Source organism: Symphodus melops, assembly GCF_947650265.1.
Source record: "Symphodus melops genome assembly, chromosome: 11".
Classification (NCBI taxonomy): Eukaryota; Metazoa; Chordata; class Actinopteri; order Labriformes; family Labridae; genus Symphodus; species Symphodus melops.
The window spans coordinates 19,931,160-19,953,366 of record NC_136701.1 but is presented as its reverse complement, the minus strand read 5'-3'; the positions used below and the strand labels follow the sequence as shown (position 1 = coordinate 19,953,366).

The following is a 22,207-nucleotide window of genomic DNA, read 5'->3' as shown; positions in this document are numbered from 1 at the left end:
TATCTTTCAAGTTGTTTTAAGTGTTTAAGAATATAGATCACACTTTAAAAAGAGATGCACATTCACTACTCAATAAAATTGAGGCAACAGATTGCACACATTGTTATTAATTAAATCTAACTTTGTTAAAAGTTAAATTAATATAACTCAAATCAGTTGCTAAAGAGTAACCTGTTTAAATTGAGTAGATTCAAATAAAGCACACAAACAAATTAACCAAATGTAAACAAAAATATTAAGTAGATGTGCTGGCAGCAGAGACGCCACAAATATATCAAGCATTTGTCTCGATCTGGATAAAAGATGTCAACCGGTCGAGGGATGATAGTGGCAATAATGATGATACCCCCTCTGTTTTTTTTTGGGCGACCTTCGTTGAACCCGCCTGCCTCCCACGCGCACAATGGAGGGCCGGCTGGGAGGTCGGAGGTCGCGGCGACTGTAAAGAACTTTGATGTTACTTCAACTTATCACAGTTTACAATAGATACACTATAGATAATAAAAGAACTAAATTCTGCATTTTAAGGATTTGTAATATCAGTGCAACTAAGAATACAACTTCATTATTCTGTAGACTACACACAACTGCCTAAAATATGCTTTAACAAACAATTGCATGCATTGTATTCATTCATCCACTAAAATCCATTGAGATAAGTTTTACTTTTTTGGGCAAATATTGTGATGCACTTTAAATGTGACTCATTTCAATTAATTAATTAGAGCACCTTGACTTAATTAGTAATTTAAAATTATAATAAAGTCCCATCCCTAATTTTTTTACATCAACCTTTGGTATGACAGTAATCTGTGCATTTTCTTTTGTGTTAGAGTTTTCACTCCTTATTCAATCTGGTGAATAAATCAAAGAACTAACAACCTGACTCACTCACTACTGAATGGAGTTTGGCTGACTGTCAAACTATGTATATTAAGCATGGAGGACTGCTACAATAGGCTTCACTTCAGCACATCAGTTATAATCATTTATAATAATTCATCGCTCCAAGCTCAGGCTGTCTTTATCTCTTTAAGTCTCAATGTTTTTACTGTACCTATTTAAGAATATTGTTAGAGCCCAGAACCATGATTAAATGATATGATTATGAGAAGATATAGATTATAAGATTAGAGAAGCTGTTTACAGAAGCTGTAAAGGTTTGTGTGCACTGATAGTGCAGCAAATATGATTATTATACATATTTACCTGGAAATTACCAAAAATAGTCACTTGCCCTGTAAAAGGTTAAGAGGAACTACACCGGTCACTAAGAGCACACGCCTTTGATGTTAGTACACAGGTAATTTATACAATAATGTTTAATACTTTACTGCCACTTCATTCTTCCTTCGACTATATTTAAGAGAAAAGCCATCTGAGCTGATGACAGATGTGGTTACTGTATGTAGCATGCACTTTTCAATTGAATTCATGGAGAGCGGTCAATGTAGTCTACAGCAAACTAAAAGGCGTTTTGTTTTAGATGTGTGATGGGTTTGGATGGTGTAGATGTAAAAATCATCTCAGTGAAGCCCCCACCCACCCCACCCCCACACTGACTCACGGATTCCAGGCAGTCGAGGATGAAAGTTTGTCACCAATCTGAGTAAATGTTCAAAAATGAGTTTATGAAACTTGCTCGTCTGGTGATAGAGATATCCAGTTATGACCTATGGGCTAAACAACAAGTCATCATTTCCTCCTTTTGATGGATTTACATAAAATGTGTTAGTTATTCATGACTCACTGAAGCCCATCTGTCAGCCAAGTCCTCAAGCAATAATGCAAATAAATTCCAGTTTGGTGCTTCTCACCAGTCACAACCCAGCGTCACATGTTGGCCAATAGTGAAGCCACAGGGCTGAAAATAGTCACTCAACATATTTGTCAGGTTAAACGGTCCTCATAGAGAAGCACAAGGACATTTTGTCAATGACTGAAATGTCCTTGAGTCAGAATAAATATCAACAGCGGAATACTAATGCTTCAGAACAGGAGCAGACAGAAAAAGCTTCTCATGCTAAGAGTGTTGGCTTTACAGGTATTCAAAGTTGATCTTTATTACATCAGTGTTTTATTGATGTGAATGGGTTTGCTTATCCACAACATCCCAATTTTGACAGGCACTGCACAAAAGCAAGACCATGTTCGTTGCAGAGTGGCTTCAGGTGCTTTGACTTTCTCATTGTGTGGAGTCTCTGATTAAGTGAATCAGTAGTTTCTTTGATTCAGTGTTACAAATACACGTAACGTTTCCCACGTACGAAGTCTTTGTCTCCCAACATTCCCCGTCTCTCTTCAGCTGTCCAATCCAAGAAAAAGCAAAAAGGCCCAAAAAATAATGTTAAATAATAACATAGAACTTCAATAACTAAACCCAAGTTGACTCAAGGTTTACATCTCCCAGTTTATTCAAACAAATAACATCCAGCAACAGCCTTGTGCGTTTCAGCTGTGAAATACAGAATATTTCATGGGTGAGTCTTTTACTCTGAGACTAGAAAATAAAACATCCTCATGGAAGAGAGAATTGGCAAAGCTGTTCAGTTCCCCCCCACAGGGAGCGTTTGTTGTCATTTTTTGGACTGTACAGATTTTAAATTATACGGCGAGGCCTCCATATATACATGAACAGCACGGTGTTCTTTCTACAGTGAGAAGTATACACACTGTTGCATCAATCCACAGACAGCACACTAAATGTTTCACTTTGTGTGTGTGTGTGTGTGTGGCCTTTAAACAGGGAAAGGTTTGTGTGCGTGTGTGTGTGTGTGTGTGTGTGTGTGTGTGTGTAGACCTGGACTCTAACTTACATTTGACTCTTCTCACTGCCTGCAGGCACACACTCAACCGTTTTCTCAAAGACTTAAACCCGCTGCTTTTATCACGTCACAAAAGTTCATGATAAAAGTTTGACCCGAAAAAAACCCCAAACACACACACAAACCCATGTTTTGGGATAAATTTGCTCGCTGGTTCGACATGTAACATTTCCCTTTGTAAAACTTCATCACTGTTTCAGTGAGATAAAGCCAGTCTCTAATCTAGGATAAATTATTCTAACTCTGGTCTGTCATGAGAAGGGCCCTCAATAAATAGACATGAGTGAGAGAGATAAAGAGTAAGAGGAGAGAGAGACAGACAGGAGACACAGACAGGTAAAGCGGAGTGATGTCTGCCTCTTTCCCACAAGGGTGACTGGGAGTGACCTGGTGATAGGCTGGCCAATCACAGGAGGGTCTTGACCAGTTAAGACCAATCAGATTACTTCTATGAGGCCTTGGCCTGTTGCTGCATTTTTTTTAATTATTATTTTTTTCTTAACGGCAGTATAGTCCAATCACAACAGCATGGTGACGGGCTTCTCCAGGAACTTGCGGAATTCTGCGAGCCACTGAGCGCCGACGGCACCGTCCACCACCCGGTGGTCACAGCTCAGCGTCACAGCCATCATGCTGGCTACATCAAACCTGCAAAACCAAAAGAGTGCATCAGATTACTGATAGAGAAAGCAGAGTTTTCTGCTTCTATAGTAATGAAATCATGACGCTCACCCTTTCTCATTATCAGCAGGCATCAGACGCTTTTCTGAGCCTCCAACGGCGAGGATACAAGACTGAGGAGGGTTAATAATCGCCGAGAAGTTCTTGACGCCGAACATCCCCAAATTGGAAATTGTGAACGTACCTCCCTGTAGGAAAAAAACCCATTAAGAGACGGTTTCAGTTTTCTGCTTCATATTTGTAATAATACTGAGTCAAGTAAACTCAGTGTTGTACCTGGAACTCATGTGGCTGCAGTTTGCCTTCTCTGGCTTTGGCGGCAAGAGTTGAAACATCGGAGCTGATGGCAGCCAATCCTTTAGTGTGGGCGTTAAACACTATGGGCGTGATGAGACCGCTGGCTGTGCTCACAGCTACGCTCAGGTCCACCACATGATTCCTGGAAGAAAAAAAAGTAAACAAAGTCAATCACTGCAGTCAAGGCAACAGTTTAGTTTCTAAACATTTATATCTAGTGCCCTCTGCTGGTTAAGGAGAACAGCTACATTTTTAGAGGCTCACATTTTACAAAAAGGTCCAATTATTATAAAAAATATATATATATACTAAGAATTTAAATGTGGGATGCCAAAATATTTGATTTCAGACATAATGCAAACAGAGACAGGTCAAGAGTCTGTTGTTAAAAATGAAGGATCACATTTGCATCCTTTACAAGGTCAAATCTTTATCTGGGGGATAAGTACATTTATAAACCAACATATTGCCAGTTTACTGTGCAGCATTTCTTTGTGTACTTCTTTGAAAGTGTGTTTACTCACTGGCGAATCACCGTGTCCATCCAGGAGGAATTACACTCAGGAACCTTCAGGCAGGCCAGAGCACTAGCTTTGATGATGAAGTCATTCACGCTAAGCTTTATATTCTGGGCTTTCACTTCCTGCAGAGAGGAGAGGAGGGGGTTTAAATCACAAAGGAAATCCTATCATCCAAACAATGTCATGTCTTTCTAAATGTTGTAAAGATCTCCACATAAACACTCACAGCATTGAGCTCTTTCCGAAGCTCGAGCACTTGGTCCATGTTGACGTCTACAGACAGATAATAGTGGGGGATAGTTTGCTTGGACTGCATCAACCTCTGAGCGATGACCTGCAGGAGGGACACAAACATTTCAGCTTTGATCCAGAATTCATTATTGACAGATGTGAGCTGTGTTTGGAGAGTCAGAGATGAAAATCTACAGGGAAAAATGATGAATTACAAGGAAAAATAACAGAGCTAGACGGTACAAAGCGTTCGCCTCACAGCATTAAAAAGGTGTAGAAAACAAGGCAGGAATCACACCTGCTGGAAGAAGGGCTTGGAACATGAGAGTGTCTTCATGTAACACAATGGGTCACCAAAAGGAAGCCACTGGTGTTTGTTCTCACCTTGCGGATGCTGCTGATAGGTATGTCTGTGAAGGTCCCGGCTGGGGCAGCATGAGCTGCGGCAGGTGAAGGAGCAGCTGGAGCTGCAGCTGGAGCAGCAGCAACCGCCTGCCAACACAAATGATTCCGTTTCATCAGAAAGAATTACAACAAAAAAAAACTGAAAAATATGAACATTCTTGAACTCTTTAAGCTGGCATTTTGAAAGCAATTCAAAATATCATAAATGATTACCAAATGACATTAAAAAAAAAAAAGAAAACGTTTCAGCGATACATTTGTATATTGTTGGAAATGTCTAGTCTGAAGATTTGGTGACACATTGCTTTTTGACACAGAGATCAGTGTAATCTTTGACTTACAGGCGCAGCCTTTGGTGGAACAAAGCCGTCAATATCTTTCCTGGTAATGCGTCCATCAGGACCAGAGCCTGGACAAACAAAAACAGCTCAATGGAAAGTATGTTTGTGTAGGTCAGCAAACCTATATAATATTTTACCATTAAAGGTGGCAGTGTACCCGTGTTTTGGTGACTTACCGCTGACCTGTGTTAGGTCAATTCCTTTCTCAGCAGCAAGTTTCTTGGCCAGTGGACTTGCAAACAAACGACCCTTCCTGGGTGCTGCTGGGGCTGCAGCTGCAGGAGCGGGTGCTGCAACAAGTGGAGCTGCAGCCTGGAACATAGACAAACGAACCTCAGATTTTTTCATCATGCTTGAAAAAGTTGTTTAAATCATACAAGTGTAATAAATGGTTAACTTATGCTTGAAAATAAGCATCACATGTATCTCACCGGTGTGGGTGCTGGAGCTGGAGCTGGCATCGAAACATCTGCCACACCGGTCTCCACATAATCCTTGAAGGCAGCGATGTCACTTTCTTTCTCTACAATGATGCAGAGTGGTTGACCCAGCGGAACATCCCGGGTTCCCTCTGGCACCATGATTTTGGCCAAATACCCCTCCTCTTGTACCTCAAAGCCTGCAAGCAAATGCATGAAAGGGACATTTTTAAGCAAAGTAGCTTTACCTGGCTTCCCTTCAGATCAGTCGTTGCACATCACACATGACTCAATACATACGAACAGGAACAACCTTATTGACAATAAGTAAAACAATAGTCAGGGAGTAAGTTCAGGTTTACCGATGGTTGCCTTGTCAGTCTCAATCTCAGCCAGCAGATCTCCTTCACTCAGCTTCTCTCCAACCTTCTTCTCCCAGCGCTGAACTGTCCCCATGGTCATGGTGGGAGAGAGAGCAGGAAGTGTGATCTGGAATAAAAATGTTCAACACAGTCAAGACTGCAGATTTAATCTTCATAGCATGCAAGGAAACAAGTGACATTCATTGTTAAAGCTCCAAGTTAATGAGCCTAGATGATGTAGCCGTCTCGTCCTTGGCCCGATTCTAGCAGAGGACATTTTGTGAGAGACGCGCCTGACAAATGACGTTTACTCCTGCGCCTCAGACAATGCTCTCTCTGATTACATTTATTTTCCAAACGTAACATATTTACGTGCCGTTCTTATTCTTGGCAACAAAAGCAATCTGGAGAGCCGGACCTCTGGAAACGTTTCTCATACAGCCAGAATACGAGAACTTTCAAAAAGAAAATACTGAAAATATTTTATTTATTTAAACATTAATTAAACTTTATTGAAACACAGTCTTTCTTTTTAGATTAGGATCCCTGTCTCACTTCACAGTGCCCTCGCCTCACCATATTGACATACACTAAACACACCTTCATTCACACTCTTTGCAAACATTCTTATATTTTTAAAATGCATTCCAAACATTGGCCGCAGATAATCCAGAAGTTCAACTGAAGAACGAGTCACTTTTACAGAGGAAGAAATTAAAATGGATACGGAAAAATGAAACGTCCAAATCTGTGACGTCTGCTGTAGATTCATTTCAAACCTTATACCCGTTTAGCTGGAAGAAAAATGGTGTGTTTGGTTGTTTTTGTAAAGCCTTGCAGGGCATGTCATGACTCCAGGCCCCTCCCCCTCCTTGGGGTCCTGACCCCACTTTAGGAATGAATGTCAAACCTACTATATGAATCATTCTATAGAGCTAATAGTTTAGTGTCTACTACATTTCTTTTTCATTCTCCAGTAATTCCAAGTACAAACTAAAAAAATGTACAGTACTTCAAGTATGAAGTTTTTTGGTTTCAAATTTCAAGCAAATATTTAAATCTTGAAATGTAGAGGATCTGCTGCAGAGATGGATTATTTCTTGGTTTCTTCATCAAAGGGAAAAAACGTGAATGTGACTAAACAACTTACGGTAATTCTGCAGCCTGACTCCGACATTCAGTAGATACACAATAATCTCTACACATTCAGACCATCAGACCTAACAACCCTGATAAGACACTGTGACTGTAAACATCGTTGACACCGCTCGACTCAGAAACAACTCCACCCTCCTCACCTGATATTGTTAATGTGAGAACATGCCTACCTTCAAGTGTGTGGGGTAAGAGCTGCCCGGAGCAGCAGGAGGAGCAGGAGCGCCAGCAGGTGGAGGAGCAGAGGCAGTTGTTGAGGGACCCGCACCTGCTGTTTGAAGTGAGTCCAACGTGACATCCTTGAAAGCTGAGATGAGATCAGGGCTGCAGGAGGAAATGTAAACACATCTATTAGAACATGTACTCACACAAAGCACAACCACGTCTTGACTGAAGAGTGAGGAGAACAATATTTGGACAGCTTTAAATCAGACATGTTTCTAGTGTGAGGGCACCTTGCTTTCACCCCTTAAAGTACAAACACTTACCTGTCAACTGTGATGCAGATTACTGATCCAATGTTGACATCTCTGGTTCCTTCTGGAACCAGGATCTTTGCCAGATAGCACTCCTCCATCATCTCAAAACCTACAGTTGCCTTGTCAGTCTCTACCTGCAGAAGACACAAATGTTTGAAATGCGTGTGCTTCACTACAACAACAAAAAATCAGGAGAGAAAGAGAGAGGGAGGGAAGAATGACATTTTGGGAAAGGAGCTACAAGTCGGACTTGCACCCGGGCCGCCCTCTTTGGAGGACTACAGCCTCCGTACATGGGGCGCAACCTAACCGTTTGGCGTGCCGCCAGCAAGGCTTCTTACTTCAGCTATAAGCTCTCCTTCGCTGATTTTGTCTCCTTCCTTCTTCTCCCAGCGAGCGATCGTTCCTGTCTGCATGGTGGGTGACAGAGCGGGAAGCTCTACCTGACAACCAGAATACAAAAAAAAAAAAGGAATGTTACAACTCAGCCAAGTTTATTTAAGATGTAGGATTTAAGATCATAACTGTATGTTTAAATGTCATCATTGAGGCCTTACTATGGAGTTTTGCAAAGACAGAGAAAGTCAGGTGTTGTAACTGCAATTGGGGCAACAGCGTCACCTCAGTCCCTTGCTCAATGAATGACCCAAATACAGCTGCATTTCACCACATCTGTGATCTTTGAGATATTTTTTGAGTTCATTGATCTTCTGATAACAGATAAAAACAAATTCTACCAGAGGGACAGATTAAATTAACTGCAGTTTAAATACTCATTACCTGCTTTCAATGTGTATGTTGTGTGGAAATGGCCTGGAGCTCATAGATGTAACATCTGATGTGTGATCAATGTGAAACACGAAGGATAAAGGCAACTTGTTAGGCTACTATTGCAGCATCATCATACCTGTTCAGTTACATGCATGTTAGTGTAATACAGGCTGACACTCAAAAAAACACATCTGGATTTGGGAACAATTTAGTTAAAATGATCTGAAATAATTCAAATTGTGTGCGTGTGTGTTTTTAACAGATCTGTGCATGAAGTCAGTTTAAACACATTGATGTCACTATGAAATGGAGCTAGTACAGATACTCCCTCAGCCCCTCACCTCATGTGTCCCATTAATACCAGAGACAGATACTGATGATAGTTTGTTACATTACAGTAACTCTGTTGACTTCACCAGAAACACTTTAAACTCAGAATAACTGTCTTCCAATCAAATGAAAGTGATTGAGGTTGGATCAATTCATTATTGTTTCATAATTGTCTGTTCTATAAGTTGTCAGAAAGTGAATGTTTCTATACATCCGTTTGAGAGACATGCTGAAGCTGTAATTAACCTCTGAAGGTGTGTCAGGGGCTGATCAGTACATCCCAGTGCTATCTCATGTTAGCTGGGGAGGTCATGCTAGTTGTACCGTTACCGTCGGTGCTATAGCAACCGGTCAGGGAACGTTACCTTCTGGTGCGGCGGCAGGCTGTAGAAGCGTGTGCTCTGACAGCCCCCTGTCACCATGGGAACCCGCAGCAGGCTCGCTCTGTGCCGGAGGCCGCTGGACATAAACCCAGCTCGGGACCCAGCTCCGCAATGAAGTCTCCTCAGTCGGCTGGAGCCCGGAACGGTGCGGGAGCTAAGCGTAGCAGGCCCCGCCGGGAGGGCACGGGGACAGGCGGGCCCGGCTGACGGCCTCAGCCGCAGGATGAGACGAAGCATTTCTCAGCGATGGAAACACAACACAGAGCTGTTAGATAATGGACTGATCTTATACCGGCATTAGAGATACACTGACACTGAAGGTCTCTGCGCCTTTCCTGCCGGCCACTGTCTACTCCTCACTTTCTAATGACCTCCTCCAGTCCAAAACACCACACTTTACGGCTCGCCTCCTTGTCCTGCCGTCACATCAAAATAAGTGTCGTAAAGTGAGGGAATTCAGTTTCCTTCTTCATCCAGTCTCCTGTGGAGTACGATACCTGGCTAAAGTATATATAAATAAATGTGGAAATAAATACACGTAGAAATAAACAAATAAATGTGGAAATACATTTAAGATATTTAATTATTTATGTCCATTTATTTACCATAGACATTATTCATGCATTTAATTATTTATTTATTATGTTATCCATTTATTCCAGTATTTATTTATACATCTGTCTATTTATTCATGTATACTTTTGTCAGGTATCGTCCTCAATATTTAACAACGGCAGAATTGTGTTTTACTTGTAATTACAGCTGTCGACCATATAGTGGCAGTAAATTATTAATTTACAGTCTATGGCAATCGTGGACAACAGTGATGAGTGTTCTTATATCAGGCGTCTAACTACAAGCCCATTCAAAATCCCCATTGACTAACCCATGGCGCTAAAATACCAACTCATTTCTGGGTTGTTGGACTCATTCGTGGAGTAACAAGTGACTAACAAAGATATATTTAATGTGTAAGAATGAATAAAATGTTTTCATGTAAAATTAATAAATGTGTGTTGTCTTTTAGTTGAAAATACACATTTTGAAGTCATTTCTCAATGAGTTATTAAGATTAATTCGAAGTTTTTCACACCAAGTACTTGTTGCTCTTCATGCTAAACTAACATTACCACATGCCTCTCAAATGATGAGATTCTTGCATATGATTTTGGATCATTACAGAAAATAAACTCTGTGGCAAACACGTCTCTGATGCAAAGCTGTTTTGTTCAGCTGGATAATCTTTACAGATGAATACCACTTTAACGAAGTTTGAAGCGTTAATGCAGCCCAGAGAAGTAAAAAGCTAACTACACTGCGGTTGGTTGAATTTGGCGCCACGACTGTTATGCTTCATCGATAATAAGCAGTTTTGACAAGCTGGCGAAACTGTAACTTAATAAGTTGTTTACTAACCTAATATTTGCAAGAGAGCTAAAAAAAAACATCACTAGAGGCTATAAGGCGGACTAGTGAGAGAGTTCCCGACAACCACTGTAGTCTCATTTAGCTACTTGTTAGCACTTAGCAGCCCTTTATATGGTGGTATGGAGGTGCAGACTCAAGACAACAGACTGCACCATGGAGGAGTCCCCTGATTAATGTCAGCCCACACAAAATAAATGGAAACACAGCTTTGTTTTTAAACAAAAAAGTTTTAATTGTAAAATATGTTTTTCTGAAACTCAACAAAGGCCATTCTTTTTTTTCATCAAGCATACAAATCCATTTTAAAAGCAAATAATACACTTTACAAAGGCAGTCATGGCATTCAAATAGATCATGGTTAGGAAGACTTATGCATATTTTTGTTGGCATGTTGGAAAAGGCATTTTTTTTTCCCAAAATGAGAAGCTCAAAGCAGAGATTAGAAAACCTCTGAACCCATCTGTTTCTTAATGTACAGACTTCTGAGAGGTCAAAAGATGTCTTAAAACTAAAGCAGAATATTTTACTGCATCAAGAACAACATATGGCATTTACAAGTCAAAGGTCCATCCTGATCTCCCTCTCACACACACTCATACACATAGACACAAACAAACCATAAATAGAAAAACAGTCTAGTTCTGAGCAAAAGTACATTTAAATCTTTCAGGAAAAAGTCATATCCACAGCATCTATTGAAAAGGCAGAGGCGTCTGACCTCAAACAAATCTCTCTTCAAACAGTTAAGTGACTAGTTAAAAACACTGTCAGGGTTAAGGTAAAAATATTTCACAAAACAGCACTAGATGCTTTAAAGTAAACAAAATAACAGTGCCTTTTATTTCCATTTCTACGTGAAAAAGTTCCAGCATCTTTTGATTCAGTGAGGGCAGATCAGGCTAAGAATGTTTACGCATGTTTTTGTAACTCATATTTTAATTAACGTCTACATTTTGAGTCCTCAAAGGTAAGACAAGCTAGTCTGAAATGAATCCTCATTTCACTGCTTTACTTAAAGCAATATGAGGAAGCGTCAGTGTTTTGGTCAGCCATGGACCAAAATGAAGGTAAAATACATTTTTGAAAGTTTACCAACCCTGATTTCCCCCCAATTTTTTTTTCACTTATCTGATTTAGAAACAGGAAATTAAAAACAGTGCTTCTATGTCTTTGATTCCAGTAGAGCTCAATCATTGAAATACTGATGACATTACAGAAACACTTTTCTTTGTAAGGCACTGAGCTTTGCAATATTCTGGACATCAGTTACAGAGATCAACTCTTTCCACAGGGAGTCTGGCTATCAGTCTGGTTTAGCGCCAGATGATCAGCCCAGATCAATTTCTAACAAGTCATAATAAAAACTTAGGAATAGCCCACTTGTGCCTTTTGTTCTAAGCAGCTCTGTCAATGTTTCTCTGGGTCCAGGAGCAGAAAGAAAGTGTCACAGCCCATCAGCTCGAACCTACAACGGTCTAAAACAAAGAAGATGCCTTACCACAGAGTCAGAAACATTTTGAGAAATACGCAGCATAAACATGTTGTTACCTTTCTTCACCGTGGTCCTCTTCAACCCAGGCCACAATCTTTCCTTCCCAGCCTGGAATGATTGCTCCATCCTGGAATACCTGAACAAACAACACTCTTTGATCCTCTTGTGTATTGCTTTTGGGTCTAAATGTCTAGTAGAGATCGTAACAATATAACAAATGTTATCTTGAGACACTTTACAACAAGCAGGTTAAAGACCTTACCCATTGCTATATTACAAAGACCCAATTAGAAAACATTTAGCAGCACGCACCTCTTCTTTCACAGTGCCAAACTCAGGGTCCAGTGCCTTGAAGTGGTACCTGTAGTTCCCCTCTCGATCCACAGCTGCCTTAACATCCTTGAGAGTCACCTCACCAAGCCTGTAAAGTGTGAACACAAAGCCTTTTGTCATGGCATGGAGATCTTATTATCTCTGGGTATGTTTGTGTTATGCTGTGTCCAGATATGGAACACTACACACACACTTACCTCTTCGGTATGTTGATCATGGAAGGTGTTGAGGATTTTCCGGTAAAGTAGAGAATTTTAGTGGACACAGAGGAGCCACTGTTGGAGTTACACACCTCTGTATGACCAAGATAAACAGTTAGCAGAAGAAAAAATACCTTGTTTAGTTTGTGGATGTGTGTTGTAAGGTCTTACTTGTACAAGGCCAGGCATCAGAGTCTGGGAGTTGAGTTTTGCGTCTTGGAGATTTCCCTCTTCCCTGCAGAATTAGAAAAAAAAGATGAAAAACTGTTAAGATATGTCGATGTAACATTATGACGCAGAGTTTTGTCAGCTCAACAAATTTGAAAATATTTGTTTGTTAAGCTTTGAGGTAGGATTGATTGTTTTTGATGCTTTTTAGAAAGTCAGAGAATGTAAATGTTTGAACAAGACATCGCATTAAGCAGATTTGCTGCTCGAGTTGAAATGATTGATCTATAATGGGCTGTCAGATGTCATTTTTATTCAGATATCTGTTTATAGGCATCAACAAATCATTGTAAAGATCACTGCTTATGGAAGTTGGTATGTCATTAGCGTTACACATTAACGTTGCACCTTGTTTTTTTGCCGTCCACACAGGCACTTTCTCCTGAATACATCAAAGCCTGCTGATCCATAATTAGTCAGTACAGCTCTGACTAAAAATATAGTACAAACAGAAACCAGAACATCTCCCATACTGAAAAATGTAGAATCTGTATAAAGAGATGGACACAGCAGTTACACAGAAACCTCAACATCACATGACAACTGCAGGCTTTGACTCCTCACCCACAAAACACACTTTAACATGAAATAACTTTTAGAAGTATAGCTTTGTAACCCTGATAAAAAAAAAGAGAAAAAAGATTGTTGTACCTTGTGTGTATGCAGAACATGCAGTCTGTCGATAAGTGATACTATGCCCTGCTCCAGGGTGTCCAGTGTATGGTGGTGTGGGTCGTGGTCTCTGAAGTTGTTCCTCAAACTCCTGAGAGAATCTCTGAGCAGCTGAACCTCCTCTGCCTGCTGACAGACAGAGGAGGTTATCATGTTGAGCTTGATGCTGTGTGCTCCGCAAAGTAACTTCCATGTAACATACTACACGTAAGGGTCTTAAAACCATCATTTCCTTACAAACATACTGTGAGCAGCCTCACTTAAAGATAAAATACTCACATCTGACATGGAGGGAGCGGGGTTTCCACAGTGAGAATATCCGTTGTTTTCGGTGCCTGAGGGAATCTGAAGAGGGCGACAAAAAGAAAGGGTCAGTGCAGAAATGTTGATTCAGGACATCCTCATTCAGACTGAATATTCAACCTTAGACTCAGCTTTGCAGTCAACATGAAAACCAGTAAGAGGCCGTTAAGAAACAGTCGACCTAAAGCATGCTGCTTTTACAATTCACACTGCCAAACAGAGACAACCAGAGCTCAAAACACACAAACACAACCTTCAAGATAAATGACGCTAACAACGGCGTCCTTTACACTAGATTGTTTAAAAGACCAGTTTTAAGAATAATCTTGAAGTGCTTTAAGTAACACGGCTGATTCAGTCAGTTTGATTATTAGTTTGCTGATGGAAGCTAAAGTTAAAAAGTGCAAAGCAAGACTGATCACAAAAAAGCACAAAGGTGAGTCGATGATTAACCTTTGCTACGAGATTCTGATACAGCAGGATGAGTTCACAGTAGCTTGTTTAATTTCCCTTGACAGTACCTGTGTTTTCTTGCTTTCTTCGAGCTTGTGTTTGAGCTGCTGCAGCAGTCTGTCCTTCTGCCCGACCTCCTTCTGCACTCAGCAGTCCGACAGAAAAGTCAAGTGGGAGTTATTTTATTCAAACTCAGTGAGCAGATGCTTTTTAAAATGAAACTGGACAAATTCACCTCAATTAAAACAGACCATAGAAGGAGAGTAACTGGGACGGGAGCTCACCTTACATTCACCCCAGAGCCTGTTACATTCCTCCAGCTTCCACTGTAGCTCTGCCTATAACACAGGTTCAACAAAACAGAGTGTTTCGCAGATTTAACAGTGACTTAAATGAAGATGTTATTGTATGTGAGTCCAGTTCATACGTTCAGGTTGTTGAGTTCATCCTTCGTCATGCTGCCTCTGAGCAGCTCTTGCTTCATTTGTAGTATCATTGTCTCCTGCGAGCACAGCCTCTGCTGCTGAGCGTCCTGCACGATCACACAGTCAAGACATTAGCAAGAAACCGTTCTGTAAAACATCTGCAGCGTCACTGAAAAAGAACTGAGATAATGAACTGCAGAGACGTCTTTGTCTCACCTTGATCGCCTGCAGGTTTCTCATCTCCTGCCTACAGCGCAACAGTTCCCTCTAAAGCAAACAGCAGACAACCCATTCTCAATGAAATATTTATCACAGTGCCTGTTCCACATGTTTACTCTCTCAATAACAACACAAGTGCTTCTACTGTCCTGACCATGAACACAAGTGTTTAAAAGGAGAAGAAATCATTTACCTTCAGATCCTGAGCCTCCTCCATACTCTGGTCCAAACGACTGCGAATGACTACCTGGAAAGAGAAAGACGAGATGTGTGTGAGGACAACAATAGGCTGAGAAAGAAGGGAAACGGATACCCGTGTCACCCTGTGTACACACGCACACACACACACACACTTACATCAAGCACAGTTAGGAAAAGGAATATGATCTGTGTTCATAGTGAGCAGCTAAAACGGACAAAGAGAGTGACACGTTAAAAAAAAAAAAAAAAAGAGAGGAGAGCGAGGACAAAATAATTAAAAAAAAGAAGAGGGATACTTAAAAAAGGAGAGGCTGTCTCTACCAGTTGCTGCTCAGCGCTGCCTTGGTCCAAACTCAAAGACTCGTCCTGTTCATCCTCAGGCAGCGAACCATGCAGCAGCAGGGCCTGAAAACCAGAGCAGGTCATGTGACACCAGCGTGGACTTATAAGTCAGTGTGTTCAGAAAGCTGTGACGACTTAGAGCTGTCGTAGTTGAGGCGAGGTTGTCTGGTGCATTACACATAACAAGATCTCAAATAGTTTAAAATATATATATATATAGTCTCTGCTAAATGTTTTTTCCTCAAGGCTTTATGATGCATGATGACAGACTGTACACACTTGAATGTACCTAATCCTGTTGTGCTTTCTGTTTGCTTTAACATGTATGTGTTTATTGCTATGTCATGCATTACATTAGCTCAGGCTATTGTCTCTTTTATAATAAATTACAAACAGAGATGTTTTTAAAAGAAAGCTCAATAAATATGTTACACATGTCACATATCCAAAAACATATCTGTAGTGCTTTTTTCAAAGCTTCTTATAAAGACAGACCAACAAAAAACACAGAGGCTTCAACTCAAAATACGTTTATTGATATTTAATGCTAAATTCTATTTCATGCAGCAAGAAGGAGATCAAACGAGAGGATTTCATAGAACTGTAGTAAAGACATGAAAAACAAGAAGGAGGCGTGTATTCTTCTTTCATTACTCACTTTGATCAGGAATGGGATGTTTTGTCAGCTGACATTTTTTGCACATGCTCAAACTGCTTCATGGTCAAATCAACCATGATGCAGTTTGAACACGTGCCAAGATTGTTTCTGAAGCACTTTGTTGCAGTCACTTATTTATTCATCTCAAAACCTTTCAGTGAGCGTGAATGTTTCCCCTCCCTCTGTTTTTAAGTTCCACTGATTTTCTGACCTTTCCTCTAAGTGCTCTGACAAACTAATTAAGAAACTTCCAATTTTTTTTGATTACCAGCAATAAATCCTACTGTTTCAAAGAAAAAAGGTGACACTGTTTAAAAATCAGGAAGAAGACATTCAGGTTAGAGAAAGGATAATACTGTGCATTGTTACCTGCAAAGCTGACACCATTTTGCGTGTTTCCTGCACCTCCTTCTCCAAGTTTTCACTGACAGAATCATCCCACGAAGTTTCCACTGCAGCATGACATGACTCAGCTACATGCACACACACATGTAGACAGACATGACACACTGTGTTACACGGCTTCAACCATACATCTCAAGCTTTAGTAATCAAACTGTGTGCAGTTCTTTGTCTCACCAATGGACTCGTGATGCTGGTGGTCCTCCTGCTGTCCCTCTGAGCGGCTGCTGGACAGAGGACTGACAGAGCTGAGGCTGAAAGAGGACAAAACAAACACTAGTGAGTTTACTTCCAAGAGACATAAGATTATTTGCATCAATACCGTCTACATTTCTGATAAATCAATTCTTTTCTTTTCTTTTTTCGTGCTTTGGCCTTTATTTAAATATGACAGCTGTAGAGTGGAGAAAAGGGGAGATGGAAAAGTAAATTAACTGTACCAAAGCTTTTAAAGATCTACAGACCTTCAATTATTCTTATTACCAAAAGCTTCTGTAAGCAAAAGAGAAAGAGAGCTCTGTCTTCTCACAAAAACGTCGCACTAATATGTTGGCAACGTTTCGGTACTGAAACGCTGCCAACATATCTGTGCAATTTAGACAGTGTGCAAGTTAGCTTACAATTTTGAGAATTAAAAAAAACCATTACCCAACCCTGGGTGCCTAGGAGTTGTATTACTGATGCAGCGATATAAAAAAAAAAAGTATTAATATTGTTTGATATTTACTACATATCTAAGTATATTTGTTTGGTGACAACGCTTTTTTGCATTTAACCCTTTACAGGGGCCTCATTGAAATACTTTGAAATTCAAAAATTCAACCTCAGAGTGTTATTGGGGGACATAGAACTTTATTTCAGTTAAAAAAAAAACATTTTTTAAATTTCATTTTGAAAAATAAACATTGATGAAGTTACCATATTTGGTTCAAATGCCACAATAGCAGGATCAATGAGGTAGGGAGGGTCTCTTCTGATTGGCTGAGTGAGGATCACATGCTTCTCAACCTTACTGAGGTGCAGAAGGGTGATGTACCGAAATTACCAAAAAATAGTCACTTGCCCGATAAAGGGTTAAATACTGATCAGTAAAAAAAGCACAAGTAGGCAACTCAAATATACTACAGTATCTTCTTGCTACTACGTTACATTTGTCACTGGGCTGGTTTACATATAATTGTGCAATTCAAATGCTCTTCACATTATTAAAGAGACGTATAGAAAAGACACATACTTTCTACAAGTCTAAATTGTAAACAGGGGTCCTTGATGTTTGCAAATCAAACTTTTGTCAATGAAAGTACAGAGAAGAGCACACTGAATGCAATACTTACTACACCATCTCTTTTCTCGTTATATGTTCTACTAAAGAAGCAAACAATCTCACACCGTAGCCAAGAAAGCAACACACACAACCAAGAAGCCTTAAAGAGCGTGGTCTTACCACTTAACCTGCGTCCCCCCCATCACAGGCTACAGGTGGACGATAGCGCATACAACTTTCAACAAGTCTATGTTCCACTCTCCATGTGGCTTCTGCATCTCTACATCCTCATGATGTTCTTTTCCCAGGCAGACACGCCCCTTGCCCCCCAGCTAGCTAGCTAGCACGGCAACCAAAGGCGCAAACACATCCAGGCATTCCTCAGAAAATAAAAGATACATCATGTGATGGAAGCTTCCGCTCGCTTTACCTCTGCAGGATGTTGTTCTGTCCGTTCAAAATCCATGCATGCGCCTTTCACTTACTGTTTACTTTCTATTATCCACCAAAACGTTGCTCTCACATGAAACGAGTACATTATGATGGTGGAAAGGATCACAACTACAGGACACGACTTTGAGTCGGGTATGTGGTTTCAAAGGACAGACTTAATTATATCCTTTTCCCATCATCTGCCTTTGTTTCTCACAGATTTATTGGTTTGTTGATTTTTTTTGAGTAATAAGGCTGAGGTCATATGGTCACACACGCATACACACAAGTGAACCATAAAATGAGCTCTACTGTTGAAAAGCTCGGTGTTACAAGATGAGTTGAACGATAAAAAAAAAGTGCCTGCTGGCAAAAGAGACTAATATAAAAAAACAACAAAGAAGACTCTGTTTTCTCCAAACACTAAAGTGTCTGATGGTAAAAATGTTCGCTGTGCAAATGACTTTTTCTTTGCACAGCACACAGTGAACTAACTCTGAGTTTTATTACAACATGATGCCACCTGTCCTTGGGCCAGTCATCTGCAACAAGGTTGTTGATGAATTTAGGCCAGGAAATCCAGCATTCATTGTTTCAGCCTATTATCTCACCCCCACTGTTTTCAAAAACACAGATCGGGATTAGGCTCATACGAAGTGTGAGACGTATGAAACCTGCCTACATTAACAGAGAGTTTATACACGTTTATAAAATGAACACAATCCATGTCTGAGTTTCTATTTGAGTGCACTGAAAGATGTTTTTTTGAAAACAAACACTTTGCTTAGGCATAGAAAGGGACAATAAAAACAGATAATGTGTGCATGTATGCTGCTTTATCTATTCCTCTCAGGCGATAAGCTGAGTGTACAACATTCTAATTACTATAAAAACACAGGTGTACCTGTTAGGCTGAGGATTGTCAGGCTCATCCGGAGGTCCTCTCTCATACTGCTCAACCAGAGCACGAACACACACACTTTTTTCTGCATCAAACCCCACGCCACTGAAAAAAAAAGACAAAATAGAGACGAATGATTAAAAAAGAAACAGAAGTGCTCTATTGATAACAAATGTATTAGATAAAGTCCCATGTCAGCAGTTGTGAGATGCTAGAGATATGACTTGTTTGGCCACCAGAGGACAGTAAGACCTTAGATGAAACTAACAAAGGAGTGGAAGAGATCATCCTGCCTGAAGAGAGTAAGGAGGATTTGAGGTTTAGTGTCTGTGTTTAGGATTACTGTGGTCTACATACCTGTTCATACGTGTTGCACGTGCAGGATGGGAGGCATCATGTCGTGCTGATGCCAGGGCTGCAGCTGCACCTTGTGCTAAAGCGACAGTGGAGAGAGGGTTGTGGTTGGAAGAGCCTCTCGTTAAAGCCCTCCCACTTCCAGGGGCAGCTCTGTGATTGGCAGAGGGTTTGAAGTGGGCAGCAAGCGCCAGAATTACCCTCATTACACATTTCAAATTACCATCCACGATGTCTGCAAACAGAAAAGGAATTTTGCTGTGAAAAAAGGTTGTTGTGCAACGAATGGCTGTTTTTCATGATTTGTAATATATAGCTTGTGCAAAATGAGAATACTGATATTGTAATGTAAAGATGGGAGTTTTGGCTTCTGACAAAGAGACTTAAGTATAGGATCATCTGTTAGATAATAGTATGTAGATCGAACAGAAAGAGACAGAGAGAGACAAAACAGATTTTGTTTGGTAATTTACCTCTTGCAGTTATGTGTGGCATGCGTATGCGTCTGGAGGAAATGAACTGCAAGACTTGCTCCACATTCTTCCTGCTTTCTTCTTTGTTCTGTGGAGCGACATAAACTCCCTGCAGGATTTCCCCAGCTGCCAGGTGTGAACAAGATTTGAGAGACAGAAAATGAACAATTATCAAACAATGTGGAACACACTAGTTTGGCATTTCTTTCAGCACTGGTTTAGCCATACTCCAGTAAAGTTAGGTTACACATTGTAACCAGGAATTCGGTTATCATTTTCAAAGTGTTACGATGTCTTTCTATTCATGTTAAGTGGGTATGCAGGCACCGAACAGAGTGTTACAGATATAAATACAGAGATATCAATGCATTTATCATACACTGAGTACATTCTAGTAAACAACTCATAACTTTACTGATTTGTTAAAAAGAATGGTAAAACAACTTATTCTCCAAGGAAAGCATATACCGTATATCAACTAATAGTGCAGTATTGTGTGTAATCATGTAGCATAATAATGGAAGATTGTGGATTTAAAAATAATAATTTGAAGTGATGTATTTCAGGAAGAACTCCCATTATAGTGAGCATGTATATTTGAGTTTAATGGAGGCCCAATCGTTACTGTACAAACCAAACATGTGCCTTTAAATAGGCTAATTCATTTATCTACCTACAACCTCTATTTTCCACATCATGTGAGTAATTTAAGTGTGTATATGCGGAAGTGGATATTTACCAACTATCTCAATGAGCTGTGTGAGCACAGCTCCATCCTGCAGGTCACGTCTGAGGTCTGTGATAGGCTTCAGGCCTGGTTTCCTCTTCAGCTGAGAGTTCACCCAGGAAACATACGCTGCCAGCTGCTGCTGCAATCAGTCAGTCAGATACACACACACACCCAACACACCACCACAGACAACACAAGCACACAGATTAGAGAAAGGGGGGCCAAATGAGGTTAGGACCATGGCATGACAAGTGAGAGCCATTGTTTATTATGTTGAGACTGAGGAAGAAGAGAGGGGGCATGGTCGGTCCATTGCCCCCCCCCCCCCCCCCCATCAATTTAACTTTTGTTGTGAAAACTTGTAGTAACATTTGATAATAAATTCAGATTAGTAACAAGGTTTAGGATGCATCCACTATTTTCATTCACACGGCTGCTCCACCTTTATCCTCCTAGTCACGTGACAGCCCGTTGTCCCGGGATACCTTACAAAAAAACTCACCACGTCGTGAAAAAAAAGGGAAAAAATCGCCTAATTGTTGACCTAATTACTATATAATTGGATAATAAGTTCTTACAGTCAAACTAAAACTACTTGGTAATTTTAATTCACTATTTAAACTTAGCGGAAGAGCTAACGTTCACGTATATGCAAATAGCAGACATCCTTGTTGTCCTGACAACACGCCTGCGACAAAAGGCAATCATTTGTTTGATCCACTTTGAGTTATGTCTTTATTGTCCGACCCGTTTGACAACACTTCGCATCATCGAAATGTAACAGTTACCTCGTTAAAGCCTCCATGAAGAACTTCATCCAGCAAACTTCCTCTAGAAAGTGAGGCGATCATCTTTTTATTCGAAACCCCATTTAAGCCAAAAGAAAGCGGGCTAGCTGTTTACTTCCACACGGCTTCTCTGGGAGGACGAGGACAGGCAGACCCTCCTGTTTCTAAAAACTAAACCCTGTAGTCCAGCAAACGTCAACAGACACAATGAGGGCTCCCGTTACTCTAGTTGGAGACCGGGTTGTCAAGTCAACGCACGCAGCAGACTTCCGGTGGTTGGTTTCACAATACGACAGCACTTCACAAAGACTTCCGGAGTTTCAATGTCATGCAACAAAGAAAAAGAAGCCCATGAGTTGATGTTTTGTCTACCAAAATATTTATTAACATTTCATTTCCCCCTTATGCCTGCACCTTAACTTAACTCCCTAATGCTGTCTATTCTGTTTATTATGCAAACAGTGGTCTTCATGCACTACTCCAATTCTCAGTTCTCATATCTTATCTATCATCACTACGGTCACTTTAATCTTTAAGTATTCTTCTTTTTTTATCTAACTGTAGTATATATTTAGTCTTGTTCTATTATGTGCAATGCACCTAAATCTACCTGCCTACTTGCACGTAGCTCTCAATTTATATTTCTTATTTATTGCATTATAGTTCTGTTTACATCTGTTCACTACTGCATGTCTGTTAGAATCTTCAG

At 40.4% G+C, this 22,207-nt stretch overlaps 2 protein-coding genes across 4 annotated transcripts; both read right to left on the bottom strand.

The window, feature by feature from the left end:
• Positions 1 to 2,390: 2,390 nt before the first annotated feature.
• dlat (dihydrolipoamide S-acetyltransferase (E2 component of pyruvate dehydrogenase complex)) lies at positions 2,391 to 9,625 on the bottom strand. Its single transcript, XM_079356515.1, has 14 exons — positions 9,183 to 9,625; positions 8,058 to 8,159; positions 7,726 to 7,850; positions 7,411 to 7,561; positions 6,083 to 6,209; positions 5,733 to 5,920; positions 5,478 to 5,613; positions 5,302 to 5,369; positions 4,940 to 5,047; positions 4,551 to 4,658; positions 4,328 to 4,446; positions 3,783 to 3,945; positions 3,558 to 3,694; positions 2,391 to 3,473 (listed from the first exon to the last, which is right to left on the bottom strand). The coding sequence occupies exons 1-14, from the start codon at positions 9,435 to 9,437 to the stop codon at positions 3,344 to 3,346; spliced, it is 1,917 nt and encodes a 638-aa protein (XP_079212641.1). The 5' UTR covers positions 9,438 to 9,625; the 3' UTR covers positions 2,391 to 3,343.
• A 1,210-nt stretch (positions 9,626 to 10,835) lies between these two features.
• LOC306831356 (dixin-like) lies at positions 10,836 to 21,793 on the bottom strand. 3 transcript variants are annotated; one of them, XM_079355414.1, is made up of 20 exons: positions 21,499 to 21,791; positions 20,720 to 20,849; positions 19,981 to 20,106; positions 19,511 to 19,742; positions 19,157 to 19,258; positions 16,734 to 16,810; positions 16,524 to 16,627; positions 15,476 to 15,559; positions 15,147 to 15,200; positions 14,951 to 15,001; positions 14,737 to 14,841; positions 14,594 to 14,647; positions 14,378 to 14,449; positions 13,833 to 13,898; positions 13,533 to 13,679; positions 12,825 to 12,888; positions 12,651 to 12,747; positions 12,433 to 12,541; positions 12,177 to 12,256; positions 10,836 to 12,103 (listed from the first exon to the last, which is right to left on the bottom strand). In XM_079355414.1, the coding sequence occupies exons 1-20, from the start codon at positions 21,559 to 21,561 to the stop codon at positions 12,094 to 12,096; spliced, it is 1,827 nt and encodes a 608-aa protein (XP_079211540.1). In that variant the 5' UTR covers positions 21,562 to 21,791; the 3' UTR covers positions 10,836 to 12,093. The 3 variants fall into 3 exon arrangements, with proteins under 3 accessions (XP_079211540.1, XP_079211539.1, XP_079211541.1); XM_079355413.1 differs by having other exon boundaries at positions 13,533 to 13,682; positions 21,499 to 21,789; XM_079355415.1 differs by lacking the exons at positions 10,836 to 12,103; positions 12,177 to 12,256; positions 12,433 to 12,541; positions 12,651 to 12,747; positions 12,825 to 12,888 and adding an exon at positions 13,036 to 13,369 and having other exon boundaries at positions 13,533 to 13,682; positions 21,499 to 21,793.
• Between the last annotated feature and the right edge of the window lie 414 nt (positions 21,794 to 22,207).